At 37.3% G+C, this 12644-nt stretch overlaps 2 protein-coding genes across 2 annotated transcripts; one reads left to right on the top strand and one right to left on the bottom strand.

The window, feature by feature from the left end:
- Positions 1-4284: 4284 nt before the first annotated feature.
- Positions 4285-6023, bottom strand: LOC106177249 (uncharacterized). Its single transcript, XM_013559971.2, has 2 exons — positions 5334-6023; positions 4285-4874 (listed from the first exon to the last, which is right to left on the bottom strand). Exons 1-2 carry the CDS (start codon positions 5897-5899, stop codon positions 4433-4435), a joined length of 1008 nt encoding a protein of 335 aa, XP_013415425.2. The 5' UTR covers positions 5900-6023; the 3' UTR covers positions 4285-4432.
- A 3215-nt stretch (positions 6024-9238) lies between these two features.
- On the top strand, positions 9239-12426 carry LOC106177248 (uncharacterized). Its single transcript, XM_013559970.3, has 5 exons — positions 9239-9420; positions 9855-10096; positions 10777-10911; positions 11511-11639; positions 11840-12426. Exons 2-5 carry the CDS (start codon positions 9864-9866, stop codon positions 12024-12026), a joined length of 684 nt encoding a protein of 227 aa, XP_013415424.1. The 5' UTR covers positions 9239-9420; positions 9855-9863; the 3' UTR covers positions 12027-12426.
- The last annotated feature ends 218 nt before the right edge of the window (positions 12427-12644 follow it).

The following is a 12644-nucleotide window of genomic DNA, read 5'->3' as shown; positions in this document are numbered from 1 at the left end:
CTTTATACGAAAGCCGATATCTTTTCCACGAAAGCATTGGCACTGTATGTTAGATTTTGTTCTTATAAGTCCAGCTCTATTGAAAAGGGGACTCCCAAAATTGTGTTTATACCTGTATGTACCGTCAGGCGTTATTTTGATTACAAATGGGAAAATGAATTGCATATTTATGTGAAGGCAGGAATATTAGGTTACCAGTCAGTGTGACCAAGCTTCGTGTAGTGCGTGGGGGCCGAGATTGATATATTGTGTTGTATGACACTGTTTTATGAAAATATCATTTTTTTAAATCTTTTTATTTCTTTTCATTAAATTTCTCAATTTTTTCTTTTGATTTTATTATTATTATTATTATTATTATTATTATTATTATTATTATTATTATTATTATTATTATTATTATTATTATTATTATTATTATCGTACGTTGATGTTCCCGGGTTATGCGTTGTAATTATTGGCGAAGTCTGAACGATCTAGCTAGACTGCTAAACTGGGATAGCTAAAAAGTGGACTTCGTAATATTATGAAACTAATAGTTTCAATATTTACTGAGTACAACGTGCAATATTATTGACGACTGGATCACAGTTGTATGACAATGTAGTGGTAAATATATTGTAGAAACTAAAATGCAGGTATCAGCACTCAACAGCAGATTATACAGATTTCACATTTATAAATCATCTAATAAACATATATGCATTATACATTTGGTATCATGGCGTGTGTCAGCAGAGTTTGCAGCTGCTACCCACTTCCTTATTGATATTTAATTAATGCGTGTCATTCATCGTTTTGACTTTATATTCGTTGAACATATATTGCTCAGTGCAGTGGTCGTATAAATCAAAACAATATAAATACAGACTTGACATTTAATATGGAATATTTCAGTTTCGAAGGTATGCCTACGTAAAAATGCATTCTTTTTTCAAAAAAACTCCGATCTCATATAAGATATGTGAATGGAGAAGTGTGTAGTCAGGTGTATCGCTTCCAATTAACTGAATACCAGGTTTGTTGCGCTGCTGCATTATGTAATATGCAGTGATTTAATTGGGTAGTGCTCCTTTGGGCAGGTCAACGCTTGGCTTTGGCAAAGCATGGTTATGTCAAAAAAGTATCCATATGTCGGCAACTACTGCATAGAAGAATTTGAAATTTTGCATGCAAGTGATCTGTTTTGCAGTGTGTAAAATTAGCTATGCAGTGCACTGCAAATTTGTCAATCTGTGGCGGAATGGCGCGAAAAAGTAAGAGATTGCCAGACAGATAATTGCGCCAAACGAAACGGTCCGCACAGTTTTATAGAGTAATGCCCAGACTGATGTACCTACACAGAGGCCACACCCAATGTATTGAAATCTTACCACCAGGGTACAGGACTTACTGTCTGTCGGGATATGCTGTTGCAACTAAACAAAAACCACCCAGTCCGTTCAGAATGAGGGCGTAATTGCCACCAAAACGCATTTTTAAAGGCCCTTAGCGAACACCAAACTGGTTTTAGCTGGTAAGAATACCAGAAAACCTCAGGGGAACCCACTGTAAACAGCAAAACATCGTTGTACGTTTCTCTAATGAATTGGGGACCTTGACCGTTTCTGAGTTGAACACTGAAACCTCGTGACTTTCTTTGTTGAGGTCAGATTTCACCTGTACCGCTCAACTAGTCAAAACAGAGTTTACAGACATACAGAAGAGACCAACGACTAAGCGTGTGCCGCGTCTAAAGTGACTAAGGCCACTAACAGCGTCAGTAATTGAAGTGGATACCACATTGGTGCCAAAACACCAATGATGGTCATCCACGAAAACCTGAACCAGATCAAATAAAGGAATAATCTGGGAACCACTTGTCTATCATTTGATAGGGGGCACCTTAGGAACAATTTTAGGTTGCACGCTGAAATTGCCGGTACACACAGAGCACTTTTAATAGCAGATTACTTACAGAACCAAAGGAATGAGCAGCTATCTTGGTAATAAAAATCGCCATATTTGAACCACATAGACAATATGTGGGTAGGCCATTACTCGCCGAATCAATGGTCTACATGTTCTACAACAAAACTGGACCAAATTGGACAGATTTTGACCGATGCCTGGAATGTTATTCCAGATTGAACTCTAAAAACCTAACCCAAGTAATGCCTTGCCACTTGAGAGCGCTGGTAGCAGACAGAATAGGTCAAGCGTAACAGCGACCGTTACTGTGACTAGACACTGACATGGGGGTTCTTTGTGAGGCGTGTAACTCTTTTACAGAAAATAATTTGGAAAATATGGAGATCTAAAATATCTCTTTTAATTATTATCGTATGACATAGAATAGGCAATGTGTTTTTGTTTGCTTCTCTGGCGAATCCCATTAATGAACTGATGTCACAGTGACATCAAAGAGGTAATTAAAAGTTATTTAAACACGATTTTAATCCTTATTTTCATTTATCAGTCGGCAAAATAGGAAAAAACTGAAGAAAAATGATTGGGAAAAAAATATTCCATATTAAATGTCAAGTCTGTATATAAACATTAGGAGGCTGCCTGTTCGAACGTATCAACGGGTACCAGTGGGTATTTCTGACAGTGCACGATTCAAGTAATGGGAGTCTTAATATCTGACAAAATGCATTTCTAATGCATATCAACGGGCCTTTTGACCACTGGTCGCCAATAAGACCGATCACCGCATGGAAATTTTGCAGTTGTCTTTCTTGTTGCTATGCAGTCATCGTATAAGACAAAAAAAGACTACTAGACTTATGTAACAACGCGTATATATATATATATATATATATATATATATATATATATATATATATATATATCATGAGTACAGGCGATTTATCGGGAAATGACCAAAATGGTTCACCATGTTTTCACAATGGACAGCCATCATGACAAATGTTTTAGAGAAAAAAAATGGTCCACGTGTAGGCCTACTCGTCTTGATCTACCGTTTATCAAAACGAATTAAAAAAATGAAGAGATAATTTAAGGATAAAAATCTTACAGTCTAATATCAACAATGAATAGATATTTTTAGAATAAAAAAAAACTTTTAAGCATGCGCAGTTAATTTTGCTGTGAATATTTTATGTGCTGAGACAAACAATAATGTAAATAATAACAGCTTGACTCGACAGTTGTCACAGCATACAGTGTGAGTAGAATTGAAATATTCTCAGGGTGAGACTGTCCTGGACGTCTTTAAATGTTGGAGAGCTGAATTGGGCTGAATTGAACGGGGACTCTCGCTGAATACAACCAAATTCAGAGATTACCACGCATCCTCTTGTGTCCAACATATTTGTAAATAATCACCAGCTTTTTTTTTTTTTTTTTTTTTTTTTGTATTCTACTCAACGTCAGGAGGAGGCGTTTAAATAATCTGTTAATCTGATTCATTCAGCAAAAGTCTCCGTGTAGTTGATTCGATCTACATAGACGTAGAACGATAGTTTAATTGGAAACGAGCCTTTAAATAGGGCGTACAAGTAGGTTAATTATTATTGTTGTTGTTATTGCACTGAAACGTGACTTTGCGATTCCAGGAATCGGACCCCAATCTTCACTTCATCGTCGGGCAGCTAAATTCCCAAACACACGCAATAAACACGAAACATTAACCAATATTTATAGTTCACTGCATCAGCCCATTCATTGCTTTTTCTATCCGGTATTATTTACAGGGGCGGATCCAGAGCTATTTTCTGACAGTCTTCCGAATTCCCAGTGTCTTTGTTGATCCATCCTCCATTCTGACCGTCTTCCGACAGAAAAAAATTAGACACCCGTCAACGTAAACTTGAAAAAATCTGACCGTCTTCTGGAAGACCTAGAAGACGGCCCCAATCCGCCCTTGACTTACATTTATGCATACTGGCATATGGGAGTGCTAAGTTGCTGACACGCAGGAAGACAATAGAACTGCCTCATATTTGAAATTGAAGCTGTCACCACTTAGAACAATGTGATTTCGTTCAATATATAGCTGCAGTGAATGGGACAGCTGTGATGACGTCACTGTCCGTCTGGTTCAGTGGGTGCTGGCTTCTCCCTTTTTGTTAAAAATCAGCGGTTTTGCATACACAGGTTTTGCATAATAAAGTAAATCAAGGAAAGATCTATTTTTTTCTTTGACTCCAATCGTTTTTTTTTACTTTTTTTTTCTTTTTTTGTATAGTAGAACTAGAGCAAGCTAGAGTTTTCCCTGATTATATTTTGATTTACACTACACTGACGCATCCAGAAATAACTGTTACGTGAACTGCCCTGTTTCCTTCCTGTTTTTTTTTTTTAAGAGAGTCCATTCCCTTAAAATACTTAAGTCGACGGTACTTAGCCAGATTGATCACTAAATAAACTGATAAAGGTTATTTCTGAGTGCAACTTTGCACATGGTCACATCAGCGACACAGGGTCCTCATTTGCCAAGTATCTCTTTTCTAGCAAATAAAACATCCTGTCCTTTGGGAAAATCCACCTCCACGTACGCCCCAGTCATTTGGAAAATCTCCCTAATTGCTTGCAGACGCTTGGGGGTGTCCCCTCCCCCTCCGTGAACAGCGTACTCAATAGACCACACGTCCACGGTGATGTCCTCCCAGGGGAACGTCTTCAGAATCTCCACCTCGGCCCCCTCGACGTCCAGGGAGAAGTAGTCCACGTGGGTCACGCCCAGCGCGGCCAGGATGGAGTGTATTGGGAAACACTGCGGCAAGCCTTTGCCACGCAACGAGCTTTGTTCATTTGTTGGAATAACGTACGCTGTCTGACTTATGCCGCCTAACTCTCTGGCGAACGTGAATTCTGTGCGCTCTGGGTGAGGCCCCAGGGACAGGCAGGAGTTGATTATATACGATTTCCTGAAAAAAAAAAGAAAAAAATAAATGTCTATATTTACCAAATGATGTGTAGGCTGAATCCAGTGATTTCAAAGGTTGTCTTTTTTAAAGTGGATCTTTTACCATTAAACATTTGTTATGAATTGACTCAATTGTTAAAACTATACACATATTCTCATTTTCTTTATTTTTTACACCGAGTCTCTCTCTCTTTCTCTCTCAGTACGGCAATAACCACAAACTACAGTACTTGTAGTCTTTTTACACGCACTCATGCAATCAGACACGCACTCTTTTTGATACGTCAAGTCGCCATCTCTGGCAAATTAACGTTAGCAGAAAATGTCGAACTCAATTGCCAAGGTTTTGACATTCTTAAATCTCTGGCATAAACTTGGTAGCATTAAAAATTATTCTTCTTTTATGAACTTAATTTAAAAATCTTGATTTCGAATCCAAAAACGGGAACAACCCAGCTACCTGTGTTTCCCGGCCATGTCATGGAAGGACCACGGATCTGCCTCAACGAGAAGTCCCGTCCAGTTCCTAAACCTCTCAAAGAACAGCGAGTTAGAAAAAATCTCGCCATTGGCCGCACCTGCTTCAACAAAAAACCCGTTCGTTCTTTGCTCCAGTAGCCTATCAACTACCTGTGATTGTTCTATCTGGGACGCGTGTACCTTCTCTGGATTTGCCAAATGGTATGGCCGGCTAGAGGGAGCAAGTAGCCATTTTTGGCGAAGGAGCTTCAATAATCTGGGATCGGTAGCGTTTATTTGGATAGAACCCAAGTCCTCAAACATGTCTGCGCTGGTAAGTTGGGCGTCAAACCTGCGCGCGCTGGGTTGCCTGTGGTGTTTCCCTTGGAAGCGGGTGTTCAGTACCTTGTACGCCTGTCTCTTTGGGACTGTCTCACACACTGGTTCACGCAGTGTAAAATTAGAAGACATCAGTAAAGACATCATTATGATGCAAGCAGTCAGTAAGACAACAGTCAGAGTTCCATGCATCGTTGACAAACGCACCGAAATATATTGAGTCTGCATTGTCGTTAATAGTCCAAATTCGTTAAAAGAGCAATGTTAAGGAAGCATGACAAGATGAACTTTTCCGTGACTGTGATATATTAACGATCCTTGTTGTTTTTCGCCATCCGATTGCTTGTGTAATAGTATTATGGTAATACCATCAGCAAGTACAGTGACTAATGATTGTACAATATCGATATTGTAATATTAAACGAAAGCAAATGCAGACAGGTCACCACCTACCTTATTTTTCATTAATTATGCAAGTTTCTAGCGTACATTATATTTATATCCTAAGATTTACATTCTCATTCTATAAACGCCAGCGTTAAGAGAAGTAATGCTGATTAATGTGTCCACTCGGACGTTTGAAGCCATATGGTTTATACTGGTTGATTATAAAATATTAATGTTCTGTCTCTGTTCACTTTTCTGTATTAATGACAGAGTGTATCAACAAATCAAGTTTACTCTATGTCTCTCTTTTATTTTATTATTATTATTATTTATATTTTTTTTGGGGGGGGCGTTATAAACTTCAGTTCCCAATATCTCAATACAGTAAAAATGGACATAGAGGGTTATGATTCTCACCTGACACAATGGCTGGCATAGCTTAACCCTCAAGAGACCAAGCTACATGTATTTTACTGACTGAAATGACCAAGTGGGGTCATCTATGACCCCATTGTGTTCTGTACAGGGATCCTTATTATAAAAGGTTATTGAGGGTTTATCACACCTATACTACTCCCAGGATTTAAGACAAGTGTTTTATAATGATCTAATGTAATAATTATTTGGTAATAATACTTATATTACATGAAATAACCAAGCACAGATTTTAAGAACAACATTACACCGGTATTTAGACAGTCCTTGTCAGTTTCCACATGCAGAAATATTTCTCTTTTTATTTGCCACACTAATGAAAAAAGTACATTACAGAATTACTTTGAGTAAAAATATTTTGACTTATGTTGAGATAGCATCATGCTAACTTCAAAAAGAATAATTAGCTGACTTGCTGAGTAGGAATACCCTAATGCTGGTAAGGAAATCATACTACTCAGAACACATTCAATCAAACTACATGTATGTTACTACCACATCTGTGTATAAAACAAAATCCACACAAACAATTTGTTAATATATGTATAATATGATATCGACAGAATTCTTTAGATTTTCGAAATACCCGAAAATTGTAACCGTCAAAATGAGAGACCCAGTTATGAAAACAAGTTCCAACAAAGCTACTGAAATTAGATTTAGCGATGCACTATATATACCGGGTATATTGCAGAGGAGAACCAATTCACAAATAATCTTGACCAATTCCGTCATGCTCTTAAGGATGAATGGGACAATATCCCACAAAACAGAATTGTTACCCCTGTTGAAGGCTTGTCGCGCTGTCTACAGGAGATAATTGCAGGACGCGGTAGACGCACACGCTGATAGGCCCTTGACCTTTAACGAGCACACCCTAATGCTAATTGTGTGTGAATTTGGCGACATTTGATGGCGTCTTTCCAATTTAATAGACATTTCTTTACATCTGTAGAAGTCACAGTAAAACAGTGGATTTGAGGGGGTACCTCTTATAAATTTTACTAAATGGCATAAAATATGTATATTTTCACCACTATCTTGTATTTTTTAAAACTATTAATCATGTTAGACACGGTATCTGTAATAAAAAGCACTATTTCCAACAATTTACAGCTGTGAGATTATCATTTGTAAATAAAAGTACATGGAAATGGGGGTGGGACAACCTTTTTGACCAATGTTGTATATCGAAAAGTTAGCCACAGTTAATGAATAACACAAGTTATTTTGTATCCTGACTTTTCACAGATGAAATCAAAATTCTTGATAGGTGAAGCATGTCATGAGGGTGAGGGGGGGGGGCGTAGAGGGGGTCTTTTTCCATATTAAAATGGCGCCCACCTCTCCCACTTTTTCCAATAGAGGTGAAAGGAAGCACAGGTACACGCTAGATTTATAGATCAGAAATATAACAAGAAAGTTCCCCGGAGAACCCCCCCCCCCCCCCCCCCCCCCCCGTCTCTCTTCCACGTGGATCCCGACCTCTCCTTGCAACAAGTAGCTACAAGTCGGAGTAAAAAATATTGAAGGTTCAAATATTACTCAATTTGTTAAAAGATTTTAAAAACCTTTTTTATTTAAAGCATGTCTAGGTTAACTTGCACGTTTTAGTTTTCATTACCTTTATATTAGTTATGAATTCTTCAGTTTAGTTTTAGTTTAACATGTAACATATGTAAACGGCGCTGAGACGCATGTGTAGCGTGGTTTTACGAAATGCATTATTATTATTATGATAATAAAAAATAAGACCCTATATATACTTGTTTTTTACTTAACTGCACCTTTTCGTCATTTAAGGTAAACTGTCCCTGGATTATCCTTGCTTGCCATTGACATGGACTAGTTTAGGTTTGTATGTAAAAGTGAGTGTGTGCCCACGTGGGCAAATGAAGCCGTGTTATTTGCGTAAAACGAATGAAACGACAATTAGACCAAGAAATGTCCAATTTAAAATGCGCACAGGAGCCTTATTTTGAAGATGGCATTCAAATATGTATTATTTCTAAATTTAAAAAAAACGCATACACCCGTGCTCAACAAATGCAAACACATACAGATGAACATGCGTAAACACGCATCGTCGCGCACATGCAAAAACGAACTTTATTTATTTCCTTTCATTTCCTTTTCAAGGCAGCTGTGTTACCTTAAGACTCAGAATTTTCCCTTACGCAATTATTGAAAGGAAAGCAATGATTATATTTGAAAAAATCCAAAGCTATGAAAAGAAGAAGCATGTAAACATGTCACTTTACATATTATGATCGATGGGGAAAAGGAAGTATTTATTTTTCTAAACAAAATTCACAAAGACCCAGCGACTTAAAATATGAACAAAAACAAGCAATTTCTCAGTCTGTAAAACCCGAAGCATGTCCGAAATTACAGTGTTTATAGAAGTACACAATAATTTCTCTTAGTAAAAGAATACCCACACCCAAATAAAAATAAAAACTCACTGGAGCAAACACGTAAATCATGTATAATTATCTTCACCTCACGCCATCACAAAGATGATGTTATCTAAGTCAATAAATACATTGTTCGGATTTCTATTTCTGTCCTTAAATTTAGATAATAATGACGTTGGAATTTGGATAATAACCTGGAAAAATATTACCCGAAATGTTTCCCTCAGGCCAAAACAAAGACAAACAACCCCTGTTGAGTGTTGTGTCCCTAACAGGTTAAGGGCAGAACTATTATTTTATTTTGGTTGCAACATACTCGTAAATATGTGTAAATTGTCATGCGAAAAAAAAAAAAACGTGAAACCATCTCGTTCTAATGTCCAATAGCTTTCCTTCTTTCATTTCCTCTAAAAGTCGTATAAATACAACTCACATTTGGGTGTGGACGAGTAACAGGCAAAGTTCTGTTGAGGAGAACAGAAAACAGAAGATATTCAAACGAGGACCAAGGTTAGTTACATTATACATATTCCATTTATTAACTTTTCCAGACTGTTCAAAATTGACAATAGCAATCTCGTATGTTGAACTTTTTTCACTGTACGCTTTACAAAAAAAAAAAAAAAAGAGAGAGAGAGAGAATTAACAAAGAAAAAGAAAAGAAAGAAAGAAAGAAAGAAAAACCGGGAAAGATGTAAATAGGGTTAGTTCACAGTCAGCAATCCAGCACTAAACGTGTGTACCACAATTATTCATTCATTTATTTATTTATTATTAAAGTCGCACATCACGTTATGTGATGGTACATAGTTAGGCATGAGCTTTGGTGTCAGCAAGACTATTCAAGCACTAGAATTACTCGCAGTGTGTAGCAATTTGGTCTTTTGAAGTTCCATGCATCTATTCTTCTTCTTCTTCTTAGCATTATTATTATATTTTGATAGAAAATTACGATGAGGTTTCTGGAGATTCTGATGTTGCTTGGTGGGGTGGGCCAACTGGCAAGTGCGCTGTCACTCATCCCGGTCCCGGATTGGATAGGCCTACTTACTACCGAGACCCCTCCCCTTGAATCACCTGACGGCCAGGTGTTGAGTGTGACTCTTCCTGGCGGCGGATCCGTGAAGACGGGGTTTTCTACCAGGAAAGATGTGTCTCCAGATGGTAAAAGATACCCAAGTTCAAAGTGAGTACAGTAAACTCACCACCTCTTTTGACTGTTTATGGGAACCTGTCATTCAGTGTAAAATTATTCCCGTGGGTTCCGTTTTCTTAAAAAAAAAATAGAAAAACTAATGGACATACGAATAATAGGAATATTAGATAAGTTGATTAGATACAGAAGATATATATTTTAAAAGTGTCCAACGATTGTAGGGAATAAACAAAGAAGGAAGCTGTTTGAATTAGTCTTCTTGTCTTATTGAACAATAATACATGTATGCTTTTTGATTTTCCATTAGATTATTGTCAACAACAAGAATATCTTTGATGATATGAAAATCAAGATTGTTTATTTTGTTTTGTTTAAATTTCATTTGAACAATTTATGAATTTATTTTTCGCAGTATTGATACATCAATTTATTAAGTTCTATAGATTATTATCAACCTAGCAACCGATGTCTCTACATGCACCATTCATTCTATTTCGTTAATCACTTAGATTGCTGTTTAGTTGGTATTACATTTAAATAGTGAATATGGTATTATTTATTCTATTTTCTAGCCAAAATCAGCAATTCCTTTATTTAACTTCACTTTAAATGCATCTTGTGTCATTCATTTTCTTTTTCTAATTTTGTTCTTTCAAATTTGCATCTTAATTAACTAATCAACTTTTCTGTATTTCTGGTAACATTAACAGGCAGTTGAACAGCGCACAACAACAGCAGTCTCTTGCCAGAGAACCTATTAACAGCAACACTCACCCCGACAACCCTGAGATCCTCCCAGTGAGCCTCTCAGAAACCGGAAATAGGACCAAACGCCAGCTCTATGGGTTAGTCGAATTAATCACTGCATTGACATATGTTGGTCATTCAAATAATAAACGGTTTTAAGTATTATTTAGCTACCTTTTATCCATGTGCTGTAAAACTTTTCATTTCTGTTAAGGCTAACTTGTAATTTAAAAAGTTACCTTTAAACTGTTTTCAAATATATTAAAAAGGAAAATGATTGGCATTTTTATTGAAAAAAAAGTTAATTGAATAAGTTCATATCTTACCTTAGGGTTCCTAAAATGTGTTTCACGTTTTTCGCATTTTATCCCTTGAATGGTACCATAATTTGGGTAGACACCTAGAAGGGTTCATCATTATCGCGTCAACTCCCAATAGCCCAGGAGTCTAAAACTAGAATTCTGAACCAAATAGCAGTAATAATATACTTGTACAATGCAACGATATGAACATACAAGCCCCCCCTCCCCCCCCCCCCCCCCCAATACTTACTGCCATGGCACCGTACCAATTTCTGTAAAAATCAGGATGTTGACTTTCATATATCTTAAAACAAGATTAGTTAGTAGTAAAATGATAAAATGATATGTATGTGAGAAACAATATATTAATTGTTTGACCGATTGGGTTTTTTCAGTCAATGCAGAACTTGGCACAACTGGGTCCAACCGTGGTGGATCTACTGGAATTCTGGATGGTGGCCTGTCTTGAACTCCCCCTGGTGGGGATGGCATTGGCATTATTGGATCTACTGCCTGCCTACGTCGTAAGTTGAAGCGGGTGCCGAAATGCGATGGTTGTGTAAATTAAAAAGCTTTGAATTGGATAATGGCCCTCGTTGTAAGGATTATTAATTGTCATTTTAATAGTGAAATAACAGTACCTAGAAAAAATAAACGGAATGTTTGTTTGACTCAAAGCTAGGCCTAATGGTTTATTTTCTTATAATTACTTTTTTACTTTCAGAAATATTTGTAAGTCAAACTACACTTGGGTTAACGGTAGATATGTCCGTTTTTGCTCGCGCTGCACCACGGAATGGGGCTGGCTGCGAGTCCCGCTCTGGTACACGTGGCACGTCAGGTGGGTGTGGATCCGCGCACCTGTCGGCTGCTGTTGCAACTTTCAGCGATATTTCTGGCAGTGTTGGTAAAATAATGGATAGATGGCGCATCGAGTCAATTCCAGCCCCGACGGCATATTTATTCAAGATTCCCCGCTTAAACGCAATGCTGTGCCATATGGACATTTATGGTAGCATAGTATCTTGTTCCACATTTAAGGATAAACTAGCATTTTCCAAGACAAATCAGAGGTATACTCTTATAAATTTATTATTGCAACCTCTTACTCTTCTCGATATTGCTTCAGCGAAATTTATGTAGCGTTAATTTTGATTAAATGTTATACCGTTATGATTTTGCTATATGACTGGATACTAAAAGTGAGAACAAAGCTTTAGGCTTTATTGTCCTACACGTATGTTGTCAGCATTAAAACTCCTCAATAACTGCAAGTTCATATTGCAATAAACGATTAGTTGCACGCTGAAACTGTTGTTGTTGTTGTTGTTGTTTACAGGTTCTTTTACACTCTCTCTCTCTCTCTCTCTCTCTCTCTCTCACACACACACACACACACACACACAATAGTTATCAACCACTGGTCAATCATTCAAAGCTAAAAATGTATAGGTATTATAAAATTGAAGGGGGCGTCTCGATAGTCCGAAGGTTCATTGGTCCGAAGGTTCATTGGTTCGAAAAGTGGT

Source organism: Lingula anatina, chromosome 10 (genome assembly GCF_051362555.1).
Source record: "Lingula anatina isolate TDL-2025a chromosome 10, LinAna3.0, whole genome shotgun sequence".
NCBI lineage: Eukaryota > Metazoa > Brachiopoda > Lingulata > Lingulida > Lingulidae > Lingula > Lingula anatina.
Note: the sequence above shows the minus strand (reverse complement) of the source record. Positions and strands in the feature narration are given on the sequence as shown.